This window comes from Argopecten irradians, chromosome 9 (assembly GCF_041381155.1).
Source record: "Argopecten irradians isolate NY chromosome 9, Ai_NY, whole genome shotgun sequence".
NCBI classification, from domain to species: Eukaryota; Metazoa; Mollusca; class Bivalvia; order Pectinida; family Pectinidae; genus Argopecten; species Argopecten irradians.
In genome coordinates, this window is record NC_091142.1 from 6261354 (window position 1) to 6288646 (window position 27293).

A 27293-nucleotide genomic window follows, 5' to 3' on the forward strand; every position below is an offset into this window, starting at 1 on the left:
CCCAAACCTCCAAATATCAACAATCGGTTACTGCTTCTGTGTCCTATACATATAAAAACCCACTGACCCATTAAATGCAAATTTACAATCTACACGACTTAGCTTATTTTCCGCCACATGTCTCAGCCTATTTGCCGGAGTTCACCTCGCCGATTGCAGACATCATTATCACAATGGAAGAAAGTATACACATATTGCAGGTAAGGTTCAAAGGTGTATAAAACCATGGATTTAAACTTTGCCCCATAATGAGTGTGGAATGTGGTTATAAAACAATATAGGTAAGTGGCAAATCGCATGTTTATATATATAAATTACAATAAATGGACAAAAAATCATGACATTCATACAATCATTTGCATAATTTTGAGCTTCAAACGTGTTAAGACGTTTAAATTTTGCATTCGTTTTCTGTAAATAACAATCATATCATAATATATATAATTATCTATGTACAAGTGCATCTATCGGTGCAAATATAGGTACGATTACATGTACATGCAAACAGGAAGCAACCAAATGACGTCACAATGTTTCCTCCAATCAAATCAAAACTGAGTCACTTCCGCTCTGAAGTTTGAATCTCGGTTGATTTACTTGTTGATAATGCTTTTAATTGATTTGCAATTTAAATAAATAGGTGACATCACAGTTTTGATTTCAGAGGTTTGTTATCCTTTCAAAATCATCCGTATGAATAAGACGCCTCACAATTCCTGAGTATAAAAACTATCACTTTCACACTGGTAAAATTTGCATATATATAATGTCTTGACAGGTAATACTGTAATTAGTTTTTGCTGATCATTTTTGAGCATGTTTGGAAAATTACAATATACTTCGCCATCTTTGAACGCCATGCGCCTTTCAAGCAGAATACCACATGTAATCGTCATAGCCTGACCCTCCTTTGGGATCGCGAGGGTCAAGGTTATGATGGTTGTTAGCTACAAGGTCAAGGTCAAAGTGATAGACAAAGCTGGTCTGATAGAATGTAGGTCACTATCACATTTAATATCACATAGGTTAATATCTACGTCAACAGAAACTGAAAGCTAAAAGGTCAAGGTCAATGCTTGGTCAAGGTCGATGTCACTGTAAAGGATAATAAAATAGAATATAACAAATCTTAAAGGTCAAGGTCAATAATAGCTCAAGGCTAATATCAATGTTAAAGATAATGTAATATAAAAATTATCGGGTAAAATTTTAGAAGTAAATGTAAAGTCAAGGCTGACCTTATTGTTTGAAACCAAATATAGCTCAGTCATCACATTCGACATTTGTTGCGGTAGGAGGTCTCGCTTTAGAGAAACGTGTTAGAAATGGAGATGATGACGATAAAGCCAAGAAAACGTGGTTTTGTGCGAAGCAATAGAAAAAAATACCCAGTGGACATTAGTTTTGGCAAGGCCGGTGGTCATCTGTCTGACACTACCTCTAACACGCCACAACTGACCGGGCAATCGTTAAAAACGAGAGAAGATAGAACGCACAGCTCCCTCTAGCGGGACATTTTCAGCACGTCCGTCTGATGAGAAGCTAAAGTTGCATGTAACTCGAAAGCAATACCACAATGCAAGGTCTCGAATCATGATATACCGTTACATTAGATGTTCTCGAAGTCGGAGTGAAATTATTCAAGTTGTTCAACATTTTTTTTTATTTTTCATTTTGGAAGTTGGGCGCATTCGTTAACCCCTTCAAATATTGATTTACTGCTGGTAAATGATGGAATTGAAACAAAACATTAATGAATTCGGAAGAACGAGTACTGGCTACGTAGGTTTGGCGCGTATTATCTCTACCATGAAGTCAATATATTGATTCTCGGTCGTAGCTATCTGACGTTCATCCCCCTAATTCCAGAAGGGGTAAAAATAAAAAATTGACCCAAGAGTTTATATGACCGCGTACAGTCGTCTAAATTACCAAAGGGGAACACCTAGAGTATTATCGTAGTCTAAGAGTCTCTCTAAAAGATTAACTTTAATGCGCTATACGTCGCGGCCGTGTTGACGTCAAAGTCTCGCGAGACTTGGTCATGAAGACTTGGTAGGCTATCATATAGAACGCAATGATGTTTTAGCAATGTATGTGCTACATATAGTTTAGTTGACATTTCTCATAGCCTAATATATCTGACAAAAACCATTGGTCTATATATTCCTAAATAATAATGGCTTGGCTCTGCGTCAAAGCCGACAAACAACCAATCGCTATACATTCTGACATATAAAAATGCACTAGCTAGAATTCTCTGGCATTCTGCTTATGTTTTCGTAGTAATTCTGGCATATCGTTAATATTTGTTTCGGTAGACCCTATCCAATACATACCAGCACGCCTAACTCATTAATACTATCACCACATGGGGTCAAACACTACATACAACAGTGGCTTGTAGATACACTCACGCGCAACTTGCTCTGACCCGACGCACTGCGCCAAACATACCGACAATTTCACGCACCGCGCCATTTCAACTTGTCCAAAATAACGCACAGTGCTAAAGCGATATAATGATACAATTGGACATCTTCGGGATTTTCCGTGAAGCACGGAAAAACAAGAATGCTCGAGGAGTTCCGAATGATAATGAGTGATATATTGCGCGTTCCATTCGCGGGTTCATACCAGTTGTACCGGAAAGAATCTGCATGCTGTATCTGTAATGGAACGCGCCGTTCTAGCCAAACCGAACCGACACAATTGGTTTGTTTCTTGAAGAGTACCACTTGGATCCAAAATGGCGAACCCGATATTTTTGATTAGTGATCGAAACATATTTTGTTGAAAACAAGATCTAATATATTTATATTCGTTGAAAGTTTATTAATATGTACTCGAATGCATTTTTAAATTTTTAAGGTATTTTATATTATTAGCTTTTTAATTTCAAGGGTTTTATCTTTCATATGGTTGTTGCTAGGTAATGTTGTTGCGGAAAAGATATCAACTCTTACATGAAGGTGATATCTTTTCCGCTACAACAGTAGCTAGGGTGTTGCCATATCGTCAACATATTATATTTACCATGTTTCAATGTCTAAATACGTTTGGTACTTTGTTCTTCACTTGTCGAGAAGGGGCTGTGATATTCGTGACGTAAAACAAATTAATTATAACTAAGCGCAGTTTTTAATAATCGTTCAAGGTCAATGTCACAAAGTCTGCCAAGTCTATGTTGCATCTCGTAACTTCATGTTATGTAACGAACGTCTCGAGACAATACCATTTTTTTAATGTTTGGGGAATGCAAACTCAAGCAACCAAGGTTCAAAGAAGGGTAAATGGATATCATATATCATTGAAAACATTACCTTTCCGGATAAATTATTTTCATCTGTCAATGTTTTTCTCTTTTACAGTTGAAGGAACTACTCTGTCGGAATCTAAAGATTGATTGCATTAAGCTTTCACGGTTGATTACATTGCGCTCGCATTCAAATAACGTTATGAAAATGTGTAATGTATACACAACGGAAGATAGGAATTTGTTGCAACCAACATTTTGGTTGTTGAAAATTGAGTGACTAGCCTCATGGTTGAGACATTTAGCGTTCTACTATCAGTCCGTCATTTTGAGGTCATTGTAGCCTAGTGGTTAATGTGTCTGATATTCTGCCGTCAGACCGCAATTTAAGGTCACTGTAGCGAAGTGGTTAATATGTCTGACATTCAACCGTCAGTCCGCCATTTAAGGTCATTGTAGCGTAGTGGTTAATATTTCTGACGTTCTACCGTCAGTCCTTCACTTTAAGGTCATTGTAGCGTAGTGGTTAATATGTCTGACATTCTACCGTCAGTCCGCCATTTAAGGTCATTGTAGCGTAATGGTTATTAATATGTCTGACATTCCACCGTCAGTCCGTCATTTTAAGGTCACTGTAGCGTAGTGGTTAATATGTCTGACATTCTACCGTCAGTCCGTCATTTTAAGGTCACTGTAGCGTAGTGGTTAATATGTCTGACATTCTACCGTCAGTCCGTCATTTTAAGGTCAGTGTAGCGTAGTGGTTAATATTTCTGACGTTCTACCGTCAGTCCGTCATTTTAAGGTCAGTGTAGCCTTCTGGTTAATATGTCTGACATTCTACCGGCAGTCCGCCATTTAAGGTCACTGTAGCCTAGTGGTTAATGTGCCTGATATTCTGCCGTCAGCCCGTCATCTTAGGTTAAAGTAGAGTAGTGGTTAATATGTCTGACATTCTACCTCAGCTGGTAGATTTGACTTAAGTGTATGGATATTGCCAATTTCTGGTCGTTGTTCGATGCTCCGTCTCCGGGTACTTTGGTTAATCTTTAATAGGACATTACGTTATTCAATTATCGCTTGAATGGCAGGTAGCTCAAAACGAGCTGTGTGCTAAAAAGAAACGACTGTCTATCACAATACAAACTAATGTGTTATATCTTTCACTTCCAATTCCAATGAGAAATGTGACATAAAAAACACATGCACAAACCTGAAAAAGAAATTGTCCCCCAATGACCCATCTTCCGTAACCGTATTCTGACCTATCAGAGTTACTTCCCTTCGTTTCACTCTCATGACGGAATTAAAAGAAAGGGAAGTAACTCTGAAATAGAAGTACTTTCCGGACTTGCAGTTCATTCATGTGAGGTACATGTATACGATAATACAATAAAATGTCTCATTCACCCATCATAATATTTCTTACAGTCTTCCTTTTTCAGTGTTGGTTGTTTTTCGTTGTTGTCTTTATTGCGAATACGTACTGTATTTCAAGAGAAGGGTACAATTAGATTTAAGCAATATACTATCAAATCGCGATAAAAGAATCGCTTACTTTCATTTCCTCTCCATCATACTACGTTGACCATGGTGATGAATCATGTAATACATAACTGGTTCCCTCCCCTTAGTTCTCTACTTTACGCCAGGATGCGCTCCGCTTACTAAGCTCGATCACTCAATCTATCTTAGGGTTCACTGCGGTCCCCTGAATGTTGAAGCGCAATGAAGTCTGGGAGAGATTGACGCGTACTCTGTGTAACATACACAGGGGAGGTAACTGAGGGAAAACCAGTCTATTTCCTTATCAAGTTAAAAATTGACATAATACAATTATTAACTTCGTGTGTGTCAATACGAGGCATTGATAACGTTTGAAAGGTGACATTTCCTGGAGTAGAGAAATGCCACCTTTCTTAGGTTAACAATATCTGTTATTATCCTACACAATGTCAGTAATTGTATCAATGTATATCCTGATTTACCTTTCACAACCGGAAATACCCGGCCTACAATAATGCGGCTTGAACCATAATTTTTTACCAAACCTATAAATATCAGTCTTTTTTTCAAATCGGACACATTAAATCCATGATATATAACCACTGAAAGTATGAGCAAATTCATGAATATTCATATAATTGGTTGCACATGAATTCACTTTTCGGAAGTAATCTTTTAGGCTATAATCCTGGATGTTGAACGAAGCGCCCCCTACGTCGGCGACTGTTTCACTTCGAGGACAGAAGACACTTTCGTCAAGAACAGTTTGCTTGTATTCGGAGATTCATGGGGCGTGAACGGATCCGCAGACTTTAAGTTTTTGCTCCTTTCCCGTTCAGCGTTCCTGTCATTGAAATTACTAAACTTCGTTGCAACGATTGCAATTGGCATAGATAGAATTAAAACACCGCATATTGCGCATGCGGAACCTACAACATGGCCGGGTGTTGATTTTGGGAATGTGTCTCCGTATCCAACCGTTGTCATGGTAACCACAGACCACCAAATTCCAATGAAAATGTGAGGAAACGTGGAAGGCTCTTCAAATTCGGCGAAATAGATGAAACTTGCAAAGAACACTGAAGCCATGAGGAAGGTTATTAGCAGTAAGCCAAGTTCCTTGAGACTGGCTACCAGAGAAACTGTGAGGATGCGCAGAGCACTATATTGCTTCACCAAGCGCAATAACCGGAAGAGACGTAAGATCATCATCGACTTGAGAACGAGGTAAAACATTCCAAGATGGCGGTTTGAGTAAACAACATCACTATGAAATTCGAAGGCAAATACCATCCACATACATATAAATAAAATGCCATCTAAAACATTCAAACCACTTTTGAAAAATTCACCTTTGACAGGACAGAGAAAAAAATGGATTAAAAATTCTATTGAAAAGAAGATTAAAACAAACCATCCGCCGACTTCGAGAGCGAACACGGGGCGAGTTGTAAGTAGCAGTAATTCCTTGGGGTTTTCCGGATTTAGGAAACCGTAGTCTGTTTGGTTAGTAGGAACAAGTGTCGTCTCCAGGAAATCCGGATGTGTTCCGCAACAGAAGAGTATTCCGGACAATACGACGATCCCGAGATAAAAGTAGCTAAACACCTGCAAATATCGAAAATGAAATACATACAATATGTACATATATATAATATACGTTGAAAATGTATAACTATTTTGGTATAGAAATATCAAGAGCTGTTTGAGAACAGCGTAGCTCGCCTTGCACCAAAACCTTAACCTGGTAATTTTTGTCCAATAGGCCTCTTGAAATTCTTAAAATCTTATTTTTTTTCTTAACGTGATTGTCCATACCTATCACCACAATTATGATTTCTAAAATGATTGCAGAAATCAATGTCAGCTTTTATGTGTAACAGTATTTCAAAAATTGTACAAAAACCTTAACCAGGTCATTTCCAACGACGACGCCAGGGTGATCGCATTAGTCCCACTCTCTTCCAGAGCTTATAAATCAAAATGTCCAATGACCTTGGCTGTCATCTACTTTGACGATAATTTTGAGACGTTTAGCTAGTTCCAGTTAATGAATTTGAAATTGCTTCTCATGGCAACTGATCAATCGTAACATCTCGGAGAAATTTCCGGCAATCTTCGGAGAAATCTCTTGGGGTGTAACGTTATCAGAAGCCTTGGCTATCGAAGATGGCATCTTTATATATACGTGCATATCAATTATACACGTATATAAAATATCGATATTAATTTGGTAATTGAGCAAATTTATCGCTGTGCGACCGCTAAAATATAATAACGCCAATATAAGCACGCTTACATTAGTTCCCTATGTTTCTACATACTCGAACTATTTAAGGTGAAGAGTGAATGATAAAAGCGTTCAAGTATACAGTAAAGCCTGCCCTAGCGACCACCTCTGTTTCAAGACCAATTTACAGTTAACCTACATAAGCGACCACCTCTATAAAGACCATTTTTCAGTAAAACCTGTCATAGCGACCACCTCTGTATCAAGATCACTTTAAAGTAAAACCTGTCAAAGCTACAACCCCTGTATAAAAACCACTTTAAAGTAAAACCTGTCAAAGCGACCACCTCCATATAAAAATCAATTTACAGTAAGCCTTCATAAACGACTACCTCTGTTTAAAGACCACTTTACAGTTAACCTACATAAGCGACCACCTCTGTATTAAGACCATTTTAAAGTAAAACCTGTCAAAGCGACAACCCCTGTATAAAAACCACTTTAAAGTAAAACCTGTCAAAGCGACCACCTCCATATAAAAATCAATTTACAGTAAGCCTTCATAAGCGACTACCTCTGTTTAAAGACCTCTTTACAGTTAACCTACGTAAGCGACCACCGCTGTATAAAGACCATTTTAAAGTAAAAACTGTCAAACGACCACCTCTGTATAAACATCACTTTACAGTAAAACCTGCGCTAGCGACCACCTTTATATAAAGACCACTTTACAGTAAAACCTGTCCTGGCGACCACCTCTGTATAAAAACCACTTTGCAGTAAAATTTGTCCAAGCGACCACCTCTGTATGAAGACCGCCTGCGTAATAAGGTCGCTTTTTGGGGAGTCCATAATGACCAATTTCAACAAAAGTTGACCTGTGTATAAACACCAATTGACTTAAAAGAACAATTCATCTTTTTTTCTAATGGGTGATCTTTATAGACAGGTCCGACTGTACTTGGTTACATAAATATTTAGCTTTACAAGATGTACTTCAGTGAATAATTCGTAACCGCAAACCAATTTACCGAAATAAGTACATGTATGACCGACAAACGTGGCATCTCTTTTTTCTACTTTGCATGTCTATGTGTTGTAAGGGTACGTAATAATTATACGAGTGGCTAAAATATTCATTCAAGCCTAACAGTCACGGGTCAGGCACACAGAATCCAAAATGATGAAAAGCACGTGTATTGATAAAGATGACTGACATCACATAGACTGTGCAGGCACGATTATGTTAATTATTCATTGAACGAGTTAATGCAGCCAAAACTGACGCGAATTTTCGTTTGTCATAGAAGTACAGGTCGTAGTCCTAGAGTTTATTAATCTCGGGCACTATGCATTGTTCTCCCAATTAGGTCCCACGTGACCTTTTTCATGTCCCTCGTGATCTGTCGATGCAATTTACAAGATATAAGTTCTCAAAGAACTTCTCTATATGTACACAGCTAGAACAACATTGATTACAACTGAACTGAGGGTTAGGCCTAATTACACCGTACAACCTCAACTAATTTGGATTTGTGCCACATTATATAGTAAATTAATATACTTTGTCAATGGAAAAACCCTATCTACCATTTCCCATGGCTGGAAATACACATAAAGACAATTCCGGGATATTTCATTTCATTTCAGATATTTTATTGTCTGATGTTAAAGACAATCGGAATTTGGTAACAGGCAATTCCGGGATATAAAAGGGTTGTATCAATAATACTACATTATATATACCACGAAATAGCGGTGAAGGTTATTTTTATCAAATACATATGGCTGTCAGTACGATTTGCTCGTCAGACAGTCTTACTGTTTCAAGGACATAGCTCCATGCTATTTCGGGGACATGACTTTTTGCTATTTCGGGGACATAACTCTGTTCTATTTCAGAGATGTATGGAAAGGTTGCCACTCAGCCTTCATAGACCTTCACCTACGAAGTATTTTGACCTTTAGAATCCAATATCCATCAAAATATATACTGTGTATTGTTTTAATACTAAATATGACTTTCTGATTGACCGATTTCTTTTTCTATCGTATTCATATCAAAAACAAAAGCGGGAATGGCGTAAAAAACACACACACACAACAACAATGACGTTGCGTAAAGATTTGGAAAAATATTTCTTTCATTACATAACAAGAGGCCCATGGGCCTTAACGGTCATCTGACTCATGGCACAAAACAACAAAGTCACAGTATAAAGTATTGGTTAACGATTAATATAAACAATACAAGGAACTCCTTAGTTGAATATGTAAGTTTCTGAAATAGGTAAATGTCATTTGTTGAACAAACTTGGTAGCCCTCCATCCATATATGGTTGTAACCCATTCAAGGATTAATATGAGGAGGAGTCAGATTTTAAAGCCAAATTTCAGCAAAGCTCCCATTTTGGACCTCCGCCGTACTATCCCTATGGGTCTTAGCTCGGTCCTTTATAAAATATAATTGTCCTCACCTAAAGTTCCCCCTTCTGAATCAATTAAAATCCCCTATAGACCAATTTTCATTGTGATCGGAGACTGAAACCTTAAAACAGGAAGTGGACCAACGGCCATCTTGGAATACCAAAAATCTTTGTGAAAATGTTTGCATGTTGTTCGGCATCAATTAAAACCCCTATAGATAAATTTTTCATTGAGATCGGAGACCAAAACCTGAAAACAGGAAGTGGGCCAGCTAAAATTAAGAAAATTTGCCCTTTTGGGGCCCCACCCCTCAGCCCCTAGGGGTCAGACCAGACTCATTTATATAAAATATGATTGTCCTTCCCCAATAATGTTTCACACCAAATATGGATGAAATTCATCCAAGGATGAAGGAGGAGTAGGATTTTAAAGCTAAAATTAAGAAAATTTGCCTTTTTGGGGCCCCATCCCTCAGCCCCTAGGGGTCGGACCAGGCTCATTTATATAAAATATGATTGTCCTTCCCCAAGAATGTTTCACACCAAATATGGATGAAATCCATTCAAGGATGAAGGAGGAGTAGGATTTTAAAGCTTAAATTAAGAAAATTTGCCCTTTTGGGGCCCCGCCCCTCTGCCCCTAGAGGTCGGACCTATCTCATTTATATAAAATATTATTGTCCTTCCGAAGAATGTTTCACACCAAATATGGATGTAATTCACTCAAGGGTTTAGGATGAGTAGGCTTTTGAATAAATAGTTTTACGCACGACGCACGGCGCAAGGCGCATGGCGCACGACGACGGACGAAACACGATGACAATAGGTCATCCTGACCTTCGGTCAGATGACCTAAAATCGTGCATTGAAACGCGGATGGGGTAGTGATTGGGTTATTGATGGGTTATTGATGGTGTAGTGATGGGGTTATTGATGGTGTAGTGATGGGGTTATTGATGGGGTAGTGATGGGGTTATTGATGGGGTAGTGATGGGGTTATTGATGGGGTAGTGATGGGGGCTATTCATAGGGTAGTGATGGGGATATTGATGGTGTAGTGATGGGGTTATTGATGGGGTAGTGATGGGGTTATTGATGGGGTATATATATAGTGATGGGGTTATTGACGTGGTAGTGATAGGGGCTATTCATAGGGTAGTGATTGGGTTATTGATGGGAGAGTGATTGGGTTATTAATGGGGTAGTGATTGGGTTATTGATGGGGTAGTGATTGGGTTATTGATGGGGTTATTGATGGCGTAGTGATGGGGTTATTGATGGGGTAGTGATTTGGTTATTGATGGGGTAGTGATTGGGTTATTGATGGGGTACTGATTTGGTTATTGACGGCGTAGTGATTGGGTTATTGATAGGGTAGTGATGGGGTTATTGATGGGGTATATATATAGTGATTGGGTTATTGATGGGGTAGTATTGGGTTTATTGATGGGGAAGTGATGGGGTTATTGATAGAGCTGTGATGGGGTAGTGATGGGGTTATTGATGGGGTAGTGATGAGGGTTATTGATGGGGAAGTGATGGGGTTATTGATGGGGTAGTGATTGGGTAATTGATGGGTTAGTGATTGGGTTATTAATGGAGTAGTGATTGGGTTATTGACGGCGTAGTGATTGGGTTATTGATAGGATAGTGATGGGGTTATTGATGGGGTAGTGATTGGGTTATTGACGGCGTAGTGACTGGGTTATTGACGGCGTAGTGATTGGGTTATTGATAGGGTAGTGATGGGGTTATTGATGGCGTAGTGATTGGGTTATTGATGGGGTAGTGATTGGGTTATTGATGGGTTAGTGATTGGGTTATTGATGGAGTAGTGATTGGGTTATTGACGGCGTAGTGATTGGGTTATTGATAGGGTAGTGATTGGGTTATTGATGGGGTAGTGATTGGGTTATTGATGGGGTAGTAATGGGGTTATTGACGGGGTATCGATTGGGTAGTGATGGTTTTATTGATGGGGAAGTGATGGGGTTATTGATAGAGTTGTGATGGGGTAGTGATAGGGTTATTGATGGGGTAGTGATGAGGGTTATCGATGGGGTAGTGATGGGGTTATTGATGGGGTAGTGGTTTGGTTACTGATGGGGTAGTGATGGGGTTATTGATGGGGTAGGGATTGGGTTATTGATAAGGTAGTGATTGGGGTTATTAATCGGGTAGTGATGGGGGTTATTGATGAAGTAGTTATTGGGTTATTGATGGGGAAGTGATGGGTTATTGATGATGTAGTAAATGGGTTATTGATGAAGTTATTGGTTGGGTAATATTGGGATTTTTGATGGGGTTATTGATGGGGTAGTGATGAGGATTATTGATGGGGTAGTGATGGGGTTATTGATGGGGAAGTGATGGGGGTTATTGATGGGTGAAGTGATTGGTTATTGAAGGGAAAGTGATTGGGTTATTGATGGGGTAGTGATTGGGTTACTGATGGGGTAAATATTGGGTTATTGATGTGGTAGTGATTGGGTTACTGATGGGGTAGTGATTGGGTTATTGACGGCGTAGTGATTGGGTTATTGATAGGGTAGTGATGGGGTTATTGATGGGGTAGTGATTGGGTTATTGATGGCGTAGTGATTGGGTTATTGATAGGGTAGTGATGGGGTTATTGATGGGGTAGTGATGGGGTTGTTGATGGCGTAGTGATTGGGTTATTGACGGCGTAGTGATTGGGTTATTTATGGGGGTTGTAATGGGTTATTGATGGGGTAGTGGTTGGTTTACTGATGGGGTAGTGATGGGGTTATTGATGGGGTAGTGATGGGGTTATTGATGGGGTAGTGGTTGGGTTACTGATGGGGTAGTGATGGGGTTATCGATGGGGTAGGGATTGGGTTATTGATAAGGTAGTGATTGGGGTTATTAATCGGGTAGTGATGGGGTTATTGATGAAGTAGTTATTGGGTTATTGATGGGGTAGTGATGGGTTATTGATGATGTAGTAAATGAGTTATTGATGAAGTTATTGATTGGGTAATATTGGGATTTTTGATGGGGTTATTGATGGGGTAGTGATGGGGTTATTGATGGGGAAGTGATGGGGTTATTGATAGGGGAAGTGATTGGTTATTGAAGGGAAAGTGATGGGGTTATTGATGGGGTAACGATGGGGGTTATTGATGGGGTAGTGATGGGGGTTATTGATGGGGTAGTGATGGTGGTTATTGATGGGGTAGTGATGGGGGTTATTGATGGGTTATTGATTGGGGTTATTGATGGGGGTTATTGATGGGGTAGTGATGGGGGTTATTGATGGGGTAGTAATGGGGGTTATTGATGGGGTAGTGATGGGGGTTATTGATGGGGTAGTGATGGGGTTTTTGATGGGTTATTGATGGGGGTTATTGATGGGTTATTGATGAGGAAGTGATGGGGGTTATTGATAGAGTAGTGATGGGGTAGTGATGGTGGGTATTGATGGGGTTATTGATAGAGTAGTTATGGGGTTATTGATGGGGTAGTGAAGGGGGTTATTGATGGGGTAGTGATAAATTATTGATGAGGTAGTGATAGGTTATTGATGGGGTAGTGATTGGGTTATTGATGGGGTAATGATTGGGTTATCGATGGGGTAGTGATTGGGTTATCGATGGGGTAGTTATGGGGTTATCGATGGGGTAATGATGGGGTTATTGATGGGGTAGTGGTTGGGTTACTGATGGGGTAGTGATGGGGTTATCGATGGGGTAGGGATTGGGTTATTGATAAGGTAGTGATTGGGGTTATTAATCGGGTAGTGATGGGGTTATTGATGAAGTAGTTATTGGGTTATTGATGGGGTAGTGATGGGTTATTGATGATGTAGTAAATGAGTTATTGATGAAGTTATTGATTGGGTAATATTGGGATTTTTGATGGGGTTATTGATGGGGTAGTGATGGGGTTATTGATGGGGAAGTGATGGGGTTATTGATAGGGGAAGTGATTGGTTATTGAAGGGAAAGTGATGGGGTTATTGATGGGGTAACGATGGGGGTTATTGATGGGGTAGTGATGGGGGTTATTGATGGGGTAGTGATGGTGGTTATTGATGGGGTAGTGATGGGGGTTATTGATGGGTTATTGATTGGGGTTATTGATGGGGGTTATTGACGGGGTAGTGATGGGGGTTATTGATGGGGTAGTAATGGGGGTTATTGATGGGGTAGTGATGGGGGTTATTGATGGGGTAGTGATGGGGTTTTTGATGGGTTATTGATGGGGGTTATTGATGGGTTATTGATGAGGTAGTGATGGGGGTTATTGATAGAGTAGTGATGGGGTAGTGATGGTGGGTATTGATGGGGTTATTGATAGAGTAGTTATGGGGTTATTGATGGGGTAGTGAAGGGGGTTATTGATGGGGTAGTGATAAATTATTGATGAGGTAGTGATAGGTTATTGATGGGGTAGTGATTGGGTTATTGATGGGGTAATGATTGGGTTATCGATGGGGTAGTGATTGGGTTATCGATGGGGTAGTTATGGGGTTATCGATGGGGTAATGATGGGGTTATTGATGGGGTAGTGATTGGGTTATTGATGGGGTAGTGATGGGGTTATCGATGGGGTAGTGATGGGGTTATTGATGGGGTAGTGATTGGGTTATTGATGGGGTAGTGATTGGGTTATTGATGGGGTAGTGATGGGGTTATTGATGGGGTAGTGATTGGGTTATTGATGGGGTAGTGATTGGGTTATTGATGGGGTAGTGATTGGGTTATTGATGGGGTAGTGATGGGGTTATTGATGGGGTAGTGATTGGGTTATTGATGGGGTAGTGATTGGGTTATCGATGAGGTAGTGATGGGGTTATTGATGGGGTAGTGATGGGGTTATTGATGGGGGTTATTGATGGGTTTTTGATGAGGTTATTGATGGGGGTTATTGATAGGTTATTGATGAGGTAGTGATGGGGTTATTGATGGGGTATTGATATTTTTGAAATGATACTATATAATTGACGATAATAAACATTTCGACTTGTTTACCAACTGTAATTTTAATAATTGGATATTTTGGCAATACACATACATAACATGCAAGTCAAGCATGATATTGCATGTTGCATAGAGTGCTGTACAAATGTAAACCTACTGTAACGGGAATTTCTTCTCGTGTCTGTTTTCCCACAAGGTTCTATAAGAAACACGGCTCGTATTTATGTTCAATAACGGTTTATTACATGTACGGTAAGCAATGACATATGACCAATCCTATAGATATTTACTTTGGATACTTGAAGCTCTTTTATCTTGCTGTTACACTCTCCAAAACTCAAATCTCAACAGAACTCACCGATTTTATGCACGTGCCTGTTTATATGATTACGGTTATACCCCGGTCGGGCCCCTCGTGCTTGACCGGAAGTCTAGCCCGACCGGTCCACAGGGACCTGGCACGATTTTTTTAATTTAACAGTATACATATATATATATTATAGTATCAAGGGTATGAACTCGGCGGTCGAGAAAAACGGACCTACATGTATTTTTTTTTAAACCGTGATTATTTTAATAAATGGATTATTTACAACATTAACGGATATCTTACCTTAAAGAGAAATAATTTATCTTTCCATTGAGTGCTTGATGAACAAAATTGGCCAAGTATTGACGAAGTTATGGCTTGATGAATCGAGAAATTTACGAAAAATATGCTACATGTAGGTAGACATTTCCCTGTGCGGTCGAAATGTCGTCTCGGCTCTAATGGGTACCTCAAAAACCAAGCCAAAATCACAAAATCTACGCTTGTGGTTGTAAACAGTACCCGGAACTGTGTTCATCAACAATCTCCTTTGGAAGTGTCATGACCCGTACTTTGTAGAAACTCCATTTAAACATCGTGTAGCTCACTTACTTTAACCGTCACCACCATGTTCATTTTGTTCTTCGGAACGCTTCTCGAGTTTACACACAAGCACAACATAACATAATTTGCATAATGTAGTCAAGATATGTAAAGTCGAGAAGCGTTCCGAGAGAAAAATGAACATGGCGGTGACGGTTAAAGTAAGTGAGCTACACGATGTTTAAATGGAGTTTCTACAAAGTACGGGTCATGACACCTCCAAAGGAGATTGTGGATGAACACAGTGATGGGTACTGTTTATCACCACAAGCGTAGATTTTGTGATTTTGGCTTGGTTTTTGAGGTACCCATTAGAGCCGAGACGACATTTCGACCGGACAGGGAAATGTCTACCTAGCATATTTTTCGTAATTTCCCTATTCATCAAGTCATAACTTCGTCAATACTTGGCCAATTTTGTTTATCAAGCACTCAATGGACAGATAAATTATTTTTCTTTAAGGTAAGATATCCGTCAATGTTGTATAGAACCCATTTATTAAAATAATCATGGTTTTAAAAAAATAGGTCCGTTTTTCTCGACCGCCGAGTTCATACCCTTGATACTATAATATATATATGTATACTATTGGTTTAAAATTTTCGTGTAACCACCGTATACCAACACATTCACATGCATAAATATAAAAACAAAGCACTATAATTACACATTGAAAGATACTTGCAACCACAAGTATAACAAAATAGCTTACATTACATGTTATATATACAGGTGACAACCGTCAAACTACATTGTTAGGATTTATGTACAGTATCATATTGAACGCATTCTAAAACTGATTCTAATACAATATGTCAGAGAGTATTACACAGTTGGATTATTGTCACGAACGACTCAGCTAACAGCTATTTTATTGAGTAGGTTTATAGCCGTGCCTTCAAATAATCATAACCAAGCGCCATGTTTATCAAACGTTTCTTGCCTGTCAGACATTACAACTAGGGAAGCAAACTGGCGATGTTCTCGTTAAATCTATTTTGGCATGTTTATTGTTCAAAACATGCAAACGTGTTGTAGTGGTATTAGGTCAGGGTATTTATTGGCCCATTCTGGCAGTGTCGGGGCTTGATTTCCCTCGGCTCCCCTTAACGCTAGAGATGTACGCAAGCTCGGGGAGTGGTCTCGCTGGCTGCCAAAGAAAGCGACCGTTTATGACCATTGGGCTTCCATTTCGTTTTTGTGAGCGTGTCGCTTTTACAGAGTTAGAATAAACCTACATCTGCTTCATGTCATTTTTATAACACGAAATGAAGTTTTTATCAAGAAAGGTTTATACCACAGACACTCTGTGGAACATAAAAGTCCTAATACGGTATTGTAAATGTCTAAAGCACTCGTAGAACAACGGGAATTCTCGGTAATTTTCGGGCTTCAGTTTCCGATTATTGCCGACACTTACTGCAACTCTTTATTGACATGAAATGAAACTTTTACCAACGAAGGTTTATACCGCAGACACTATTTGAAACATAAAAGTCCTTATACGGTATTGTTAATGTCCAAAGCACTCGTAGAACATCGGGAATTCACGGTAATTTTCGGGCTTCATTTTCCGAATATTGCCTAAACTTACTGCGACTCATCAGTGACAAGAATATACGAAAAAAGCATTTGTAGTCTGATAAATTATAAAACGTTCTTGAAGAACTCTAGTCAGTATATCTGCAATATTGTAGCGCTAAAGACTTCTAGACTGACTATGCGATATAGTATACAGGGTACATGTAGGCCCAATCCAGTACGTATCTAACGTCTTGATATTTACCTAACTTAAGTAACTTGTCCGTAAACAAACATCATTTAAATTAAAAAAAAAAGAAATGTCATTGACTCATTGAACTATAAAACGAAATTTAATAGCCCATTGCACATTAAGATATAAAGGCATAATATTTAAACATAAAGGTTGCATGAAAAGTAAATGTTTACAATATCAAATTGTATTATCAATGGCGCAAAGAATATGAAAAGGTTTGAACTGAGTAGTAGATCTACATTCTATGGGACAGAAATGTTCTCTTATCCAAAATGGGGTGAAAAAAGTTGTTAGTCGGAGTACCATAGGAGTATTTTTATATAAATTTGAGCTATGTTTATTATTGACAGGACGTCGAGCTCTTGTGATAATACATTGGATATGAAACTAGCGGTGATTGGTTAGAGCGCTGCACGTGAGAGTATTCTCACAGAGTCTCGTAATCGATTAGGCATTAATTAAAAGAAAACAATCGTTAATGTTTATTTCCACAATAGCAGACAAATAATGTTAGCCGTGATACAATGACAGTGCTAATCATACAAGCACTTATCCAGATCGGCTGCGCGTGCACGTCCATGTTTACAAGCAGCACGTGCGGTGTATAACTCAAACAGATCAGTAGTACCTCGTTATTAGTGGAGTTATGATGACATATTTCGGTCCTGGCTGGTTGTGTACCGGGACAGTTATTTATAATACACTAGCTGTACCCACAAGAGTATGAAAATTAGTCTGACTTTGTTGTTGATAGATCTAGTTTGTTACATGGGGAACTACAGAACTCGCTCGTAAACGTTACTTATTCAATCGGGTGTCGATTTCAAGAAGCGCTGACATAGCACACATTTACAGTGACCATGAATCTGATGAATTTATACTGAATAGTAGATATATCTATATTTCCATAATATGTAGTATTTCTTTACAATTTCTTGGGATGGCATTGGTGACTCCATATATTCTATAAAATTGACAGTTTTCAAGGGATATCAATTGACCATTTCCCAGTAAGTTGGAAAAAAATACATTTTTTTTGCACTATCTCTCATTTCTGTAGTTCTCTCTCCGAAGGAGTATACATTTTACTTACTAAACTCACCAAATCGTTTAGAATACGCTATAATAGACAATAGCATAATCAAATAGTTGGCCCCATAACTAGGATAAGATCTACTATTCTAGACCGTTACTAATTCCCAGGTCCCTGTGACTATAGCCTACCTCAAGTACTCATTAATCCATAGCGTACATAAGTAGAATAGTTCCAAATAAACAAGAGAATAAAGCTATTTATCGTGTTTCATGTCACTAACAATAACTCTCCAGTCTGATGTTTCAGAGTTACTTCCCTTAGCAATACTTCATGAGCAGTGAGCCTCGTTTTCATTTATGAACAATTTATGATCACGAGTAATTAACTCCAATGTCCCAATTTCATGATATGTGCAACTGTAAATGTTCCAGGCACAAGAAGTCATGAAGTCTCTGTCCCTATGCTAGGGGTAATAATGTATATTTCCATGTCCCTGTGCGTTCTCCTAGGGGTAGTAGTCGTGTCATGCCCCTGTGTTTGGGAGTACATTGTAGTAATGTATATTCCTATGCCCCTGTGTCTTGTGGTAGGAGTACTATTTGTGTCTTGTCGCTGTGCTAGGGGTAGTAGTTGGGGTATGTCCTGTGGTAGGTAACTAGATGTGTCATGTCCCTGTGCTGGGAGTAGCAACGTATATCTCAATGTGTCCCTGTGCCCTGTGCTATCGGTAGTAGTTGGATCATGTCCCTGTGTTAGGAGTACATTGTAGTAATGTATATACTATGTCCATGTGACCTGTGGTAAGGGTAATAGTTGTATCATGTCCCTGTGATAGGGGCAGTTGATGATTATGCCCCGTGGTAGGTAACTAGATGTGTCATGTCCCTGTGCTAGGGGAAGTAATTGTGTCATGTCCCTGTGTAAGGAGTACATTGTAGTAATTATATCCCTATGTCCTTGTGCCCTGTGGTAGTGGGGAATATTTGTATCATGTCCCTGTGATAGGGGCAGTTGATGATCATGTCCCTGTGATAGGTAACTAGATGTGTCAAGTCCCTGTGGTAGGGGTATAATAGATTTGTGTATATAGGTGTGCGATTATCCCTATGGCTCTGAGACTGACAAACGAGGTACACTATTTGCACTATAATATAACGCAAGTGACGTCTTGTTTGTGAACATCTGCAGATTTCAGTATCTCTTTTCATGTCATCAGGTTGACTTCAGCATGTTTAGGATAGATGGTTTCATGTCCTTAGTATTATTCAACAAGTACATTTCTACGAGAGTAAAAAAACATACAAGATTAATTAAGGACATTGGCCTTATTAATATATTTATATGATATGGAGATATAACGCAACACCAGAATGTATTCTCGGGGTTTATTTGGGTGTATACTTAGTGTTATGTTTTAAAGTTCCCATGACATTAAATAATGTTATGTTTTAAAGTTCCCATGACATTAAATAAATTCAAGTTAATTCCTATAATTCAATCTTATTGTTTTATCGTACTGAATTCAAAGTTTCTTGGGAAGTTATTTTTTTTAAGTACTAGTTTCACTATTGTATCAACCAATCAGAGATGGCGTTACAAACGGCGACGGCAGGTGTTTTAGCCTGAATAGTAATTGTCCTGATATATATAATAACATGAAAATGTACATATGTATATCCCTAGTGCACCAAATCACACCATCATCAACAGATTATATCAGAACCAGACTTGCGGAAAATGTATTTGATAGACATTATATGATGATTTTCCAAAATTGGTACATAATATTATGGATATTTGTGAGAAATGTGCTTGATGACAAACACTTTTTCAGCTACAATTCGTACAAATAAAATCGTATGCGTTTTGTTTCCTAAATTGAAATTGAGAAAATGATAACTATCAGAGCATATCAAATAAGCTTATTTCTTTCAATTCCGTCAGGTTAATATTGCGTTTGTGACGTCAAAATGCCGTAACGGTATGTTCCTCAAGGAGATGTCCTATGGCTATTCTTATTGTATTTGTAGATTGTCAATTAATGTAATCTACTGCTTTGAAACGACTATATTATCTTGTTAAAGACATGTGATTTGATCGATATAGTTTTAAATAATCCCAAGCTTTTACCAGGCCCAATTTCATGAACATTCCACTATTTCAACGAATTTCTTAACCTTAATCTGTAATGCTTTCTTATAGATTTTTAGTCCCTTTAAGTTAAAGATGCTTCACAGCCGACAGAGCATAAACAGTAATCATCATTTTAGCAATATCTGGTGTTTAATCGTGTATATATATACGAGGGTGATCGGGTGGTGTAGTGGTTAAGCCACTCGCCTTTCACCTAGCCGGCCGGGGTTCGATCCCCGGCACGGACGTGAAAAGGTCAGGGGTCACCTGCCTGATCACATGGGTTTTCTCCGGGCACTCCGGTTTCCTCCCACACTAAGACCCCTCGCGCGCTTACATCCGGGCCATCGTGAGTGATTTACATAAGTTGTATAACTTGTTTCTCAATCGATGTAAAATAAATAAAGTTTATATATATGTCTAATTAACACAAAAATAAAACAAACAAAAAATAGTTTGTTTCTGTCGCATGCATATACCTAGTGCCAGAGAAGTAGGACGCCGTTTCATGACAAAGACTTAATTACATATATATCCTTCAATGACAAACGTATGTATATACCACATACCATGTATAATACATACAAACACCGAATGTACATGTTACTGTCCTGGTTATTACAAACGCGTGTAATTGCTTCACCAGCCCAAAATGAGGGATACGCCATAATGAAGTGGTTAACTTGTAACGCCATGAATCATTAATTTGTCCAGAATAATACACGACAGACCGACTTAGCAGAATAACAGACTATATTGATAAAATATATTTTACCTTGACAACTGGGAATAGTTTCCATGTGTCGCTAAATAACGTTTACGCCATGCCTAAATTTTCCTAAAGACCGAAGAACGTACGATAATGTTCATGTCGAAATCCGCGAAATTATATCTCAATAAAAATATACACGTTGCGTCCTTTTTGACCTTGGCATAGATTCAAATGATGGTTGTAGGTTATATGTCACAAAAAAATGGATACATAGAATTTTTTTAAGGAATTTAAATTATAAATACATGTATAACTGATACTTTAGGAATATAGAACATGAAACGAAGAAAGTGTTCTTTTGAGAAAAAAATAACTCTTTATTTGGGTCAAACGTGCATGCAGACTTGTCGGAAAAGACTCAAAATGACAAATTATTAATAATTTGTTCTTAAAAACAAAATTCTCACAATGCTCAGATGGCATTCAGGCATCGAATAGATGCATTGGTATCAACCGGGGACCCTGTGGGGCAGTTGCCAGGTACTGGCCGTTGTTCGGTTAGTTTTCGCCGGGTACTCTGGCTTTCCTCCACCAACAAAACTGGCACGTCATTTGCATACAGTGCATTACAACTTAAAAGCCCCTTTCACACACTCAAGGATGAGGCGCTGGATAACTACGGATTGGAAATTCGAGAACATCCGGCGTCCCAGCGCTCTATTACGTCATAATACCGGTGTTAACGCGGTCGTTATACGATGCCGACACGAACAACGACCGTCTGTCGACGCTTAATCACGGTATCTATCCGGTTATCTCCCGACAACCTTCGGAATGTACCGGATGATTCGCTGACAGTCCGGAGCACTAGTAATGGCATGGCTATTTGGGGACAGAAATATTTTCCTAATCTGCGGGACTTTTTTCTCTGAATTGTACATTATTCGCATATTTTGTCAAAGTGTGGTTATGATGTCTCAACATATAACAACCAGCCCTCCACCTCTGGGTAGCGAGTTCGAATCTCATGTGGAGCAGTTGCCAGGTACTGACCGCTGGTCGGTGGTTTTCTTCTGATATTCCGTTTTTCCTCCGCCAAAAAATATGGTACGTCCTTACATGACCTTGGCTGTTCATAGGACGTTAAACAACTAATAAAACCCCAGCTACACACACCAAATTACGAGTTATCAGTAATACATAATGTTAACCATAATCAATGCATACTTTTGGTCAACTTGGTTCTGTTCATCTGCACAAAAAAAATAACTTACGGGCGTGCAAAATACGGTAGCCTGAAGTCGGTTATTTTCGCTATTTCGCGGGACATTTGTATGATCGTGAAAAAATTTCATCCGCAAAAAAATGAGAAATTATTGAATTATATACATTTATATGCACTCTGAAAGCCAGATCGTAAAAATTTAACACTGCTAAAATTCAATTTCTTTTTCGTTTTTCGTTTTTAAAAAAATCGCGAAAATGTTGGCTCACGGAAATAAGCGGGGGTGCTATCTTAATTAACTATATACTAGCTGCTACAATGTCTTAATATACAGTAAGAGGTTTTCAGCCATCTGTTCTCACGTGTAAAGCAGCGCACTAACAACGATATGTGGACATAGATGTTTTACCTACACAGGGACACATGTAAGTGATAGCATATTTACCGTTAAGTTGTCGCAGATGTTTGTGTATCTTGTGATGCTGTTTGGGAGGGTCGCTTGTATAGAGTCTATATATAAACACACACCATAGTTTTCCGTCTGCATGGATCCTCATATATTTCTATCCAGATCATCAGCGACAAATTAATTCAACCCATGGGTGTCTATTCTCGCTGGTGAATCGACAAATCAAATTAGAATATTTCATATTGGATGAAAAAATCGATATCTCATACATTGTTTTCTATTTGCCGCAAAACTTCAGCGAATTTCAATTCTCTTGACTTTACTGTACAAGCGTGAAATGCATTTATCATATCTCATTTAGATTCTGTAAGGCGCTCTGTATCGGGAGATGTCATAATTACGACGCGGGGTGGAATTGAGATAGGAAGTCTTTTTATTAGTTTCCTTACTAACTTCAGCTGGTAAGGACACCAGCCACTTCACAAATGTGTGGTATCTGGAGTCCGCGGTGGTCCGACATATTATCACAAGAATTTCACCAGCCTCTGGTTAGCGAGTTCGAATCCCATGTAGGGCAGTTGCTGGGATTGATCATTGTCGGTTTGTTTCTCCGAGTACTCTGGCTTTTCTCCTCCAACAAATCTGACACGACCTTTAATGACTATAGGGTGGCTAAATTAATAAAACCGGGATAGAAAGATTAGCACTGGGGGTCGTGGTTAAACTTCGAACTACAATGTATCAAAGTCGAGTTACATTTGAACATCGACTTATCCGTGAAGTCGAGTTACGTTTGATTGGTATCAGCAAGCTACTTCAATTTAAACGAGATCTTCGAGTAATAGAGTTCCAGTAAACTAGGATCAATTCTAAAACCAGAATTTCCACAAGCCCTGCCTAAAAGAAATTTCGGCAAGTGAAAGTTTTAGAGATAATTTTTCAACGATTCTCCTCCAGATCAATAATGGTTTGTGAAATATTTTTTTTTCGAAGCTATAAACCAAATTCTCAACTAAAAATCGATAATCTTTGCTTCTGTTTCTACCATCCAAGTCTGCAAATTTTATCGCCTCGGGGACGGATGTATCTATAGGATTTTTTCGGGAACGAATACAAACGAAACGAATCTATCTAATAGCAACAATTAACGATTGAGTTGTCATTCATTTAAGTGGCGTTCCATTAGGGTACGTTTTATGGACATGCATTGTAAGTTTTTTTTAAATATCACAACATTACGGAAATAGGAGTTCCATTTTTTCTGGATTTTTTTAAAACACATATAAACGTGTATACAGCTTTTTCTATGATATCGAAAATACCTCTTGACTTTTTCTTTAGACAATTCGCGTGTGGAAGCTTAACTATAATAGATTTATCAGGAGATATATTGGCTAAAAACCAACTCGATATCGGCACGCAATGGCATCATCAACGCGCGTTTCTGGGTCTATAACCGGACGAGTTTAGGAGCTAGGGACGAGCTTTGTCGTGGGGCGCCATAGAGCAGACGACATCTTATAGAGAGTCCCTCTCCATCTACTCTTTAACTCTACAATTACTGTCTAATTATTCGTACATATGCAGATGACATAATGCATGAAATATAATGCATATACTAGGGAAAAAACATGAAGGTTTCTCCGGCATATTTTAAGCATTCATGTATTAAAGATGCTAGAGATACATAGGTAGATGATATTTTTCCTCTAACATTTTTTATTAATGCTGTCCACAGGCTTTTGACTCTCTCAATATATACATATATATACGGACATCTCTATAAATATTACACACATACATTAAGGTGTACGTATATCTATAGAGTCAAAAGCCTGTGATTTTGTCCTAGCGGATGAGGTTGTAGCATTCTTTCTCTAACTTGTTCCAACTCAGATTCGGAGCTTGGATATTAAATGAAAATGACCACAAGAGGATCCTCTAATTACTAGAGGACGATAAAGAGGAAGAAAGAGGCGACGACAAAGTTCAGGTGAGAAAAGGACGACGAGGATAGGGAAGGGAGGACGATGATGCGGAGAAAGACGACGACGACAAAGAGAATGAGGACGAGAGGGAGACGGTCGACGACGAGGATGAGGAGGAGGACGACGAACAAGGCGACGGGGACGACGACGCCAACGATATCAGGAAGAGGAGAAGGGCGACGAAGATAGAGAGAAAAGGAGACCGATGACAAAGAGAAATGAAAATAATGAGAAGAAGGACGACGACGAAGTACGGGGTCGACGAGAGGGGGAACGACGATGTCAAGTAATCATTTACTATTCATGTCCCCAGTATCTAATATCTCCTTTTATTCGGGTCATTAAAGCATATCAGTAAGTCCAATAAGAAACCATTTGTAGAAATACTGACATTTTACTACGTGTATCAATGGTCATATACTACTGTTATTGATAATGTCTAAATTACAATCGATAAAAACGTTATCGGGCATGCGCAAGTTTACTAATTAATGCTCTATTATAGCTCTTACAATATGTAACTTAATTAGCGTGTACAATACTATTGTGTTCCAACATAAATAGTGTTTCACATATCCGTCGTATTTACAACTATCGTAATCTAAGAAAATAGCAGGTTTTCATGATTAAGAAAATCCAAAAGATAAACCATCGATCCATGGTCATTTGATGCCAACTACCATAAAAGTACGACCTGTACTTCTGTGATCAAAGTAATTCCTTATATCATATATCTCGGTGAACTTTAGGTGAATACAACCCAGTGAAACGTAAACAAATATGTCGTATTACTAACAGATACAGAAACTTTAACAGACACCGCCCGTTGACGAATTAACAAATACAGTCCATCAAAAGTTTAAAAAAAATCATCAACAGATATAGCTTATTGATGCATTAAAGATGCACCCCATTAAAATTAAGAGATACAGCCCATCAAAACATCAACAGGCTTAGCTTTTTAAAGCATTAAAGATACAGCCCGTCGAAGCATTCATAGATATGGCCCATCAAACCATCAACATATTTTACAGCCCATTGAAGCTTAACAGATACAGCGCACTCAAACATTATTACAGTCCATTGAAGCAACAACATATATAGCCCATAAATCAATAACAGATAGCACGAATAAAGATTAAATACAATGGACAATGTAAATACAATTAATTTTCACATGAAACAAATGCAGCCCACTGGTTTTAAACCTTAAGAGATACACCCCATTGGCACATTAACCAAATAGGTCCCATTGAAGCATTTTTTATACAGAACATTGAAACATTAACAGATCTACACCCAATCCCATCAGTTACAAATACAACATCAATTGAAGCATTGACAGAAGCTTCAATACAATGCTAAATGTAGATACAACTAATGTAAACGTAAACAAATACAGCCCATTGAAGCATTAGCAGAAATCCATTAACGCATTAACAGATTCGGTCAATTAAAACATCAAAAGCTACAGCCCATTTGTGCAATCACTGCCTAGTACAAGATCATTAAAAGCATATAACGGGGTTCTAAGTAACAACGTAGCGAAGAAACAAGAGCATTGGGGAAGAATTCAAGGAGATTCGTCAATATTTGACTGACGTCAAGCATTTTGTTTCCATCAGTTTGAATACCAATGAAATGACTTAAAATTAAAATCAAGATGTGGAAAGACATTATTACAAGTTGTGAAGTCTAGATATATTATGTGTAGGCCTATATCATGTAGTGCAAAAATATAACGTGTCCAAATAAAAATTAAAAATGACAAAAACTTAATACTGTAACCGTAATTTGATGATTTACCTTTGCAGCAGGTGACGAATTTGGTTGGTCAAGGAAAAGCCAACACGTTCTTTTGATTTTCACCCATCGGCTGCTATCGGCCTCTTTAGGGTTGTAGTCCAAAACTTTGGCCTCGAAAGCGTCATGAAGAGTATCCAAAACTTCGCGATCCGTGTCATATTTGAAATATGTTTGAAGACAACATATACCAATTCTATCCTCAGGGATACGCCAGAACTTGAGCTCTGTCCTCAGGGTAGCTCCACAAAAGCCGTGTGGTAGATGTAACTCGCCAGTTCTGTACAAGTCTAGTACACAGTTAAATATATCGGGGTTTCTGTCGAAGAAAAAATGTCCCCGCGTCGGTCTATACTCGGGAGAGGAGGGCCTCAATGTCGCCAGTAATGTGTCCGGTTCGTGTCGTAAAGTTTCGTAAGTTGTTTCAAAGATAGTTCCCCCAACGTTTAAGATGACAGGTTCACTATCCTCCTCTTCTTTCTCCGTATCCGCCATTTTTGTGTGTATGGCATGGAGCACCGTGTCGTTTGGTACGCTGGTTCGGGCTAATGTTAGTCCAATATAGTGGTGATGATTGTGACGAAACATAGGCGAGGCACGGCGTTATGTCTCCCTTGGCGTTCTGTTGGCTTTCCCGGTGCTTTGCGCACCATAATACATATAGCTCAACAGTACCTCCACGCGCTCACGTGGCGGGAAGGGTTCGCGACTACTACTATATATCTCTTTGGTATCTTAAATTGTCATTTATCGGCTTCGTGTGGCCAAGGCTTATACCTGCAAGTGTATGAAATATATATTACACGTGTATATATGTATTAGGTGTTTCCAGTTAATAATTCAACAGTTCCAAAAACATGTGTTAAACCCGTGAAACTGTAGCCGGTGTTTCATTCCGTGTCGTCTCCAAGCACAGCCTATTGCGATTGATTTTC

At 38.8% G+C, this 27293-nt stretch overlaps 1 protein-coding gene across 1 annotated transcript; it reads right to left on the bottom strand.

Annotated features, from left to right (window-relative positions):
• Positions 1-27293, bottom strand: LOC138331222 (potassium voltage-gated channel protein egl-36-like). Its single transcript, XM_069278709.1, has 2 exons — positions 26362-27293; positions 1-6370 (listed from the first exon to the last, which is right to left on the bottom strand). Exons 1-2 carry the CDS (start codon positions 26944-26946, stop codon positions 5474-5476), a joined length of 1482 nt encoding a protein of 493 aa, XP_069134810.1. The 5' UTR covers positions 26947-27293; the 3' UTR covers positions 1-5473.

Coding starts and splice junctions, on each gene's coding strand:
- LOC138331222 (XM_069278709.1), bottom strand. CDS start 26,946: ATGTTTCGTCACAATCATCACCACTATATTGGACTAACATTAGCCCGA. Junction 6,371..26,361: donor ATTCGTCACCTGCTGCAAAG/GTAAATCATCAA, acceptor CGATATTTGCAG/GTGTTTAGCTACTTTTATCT.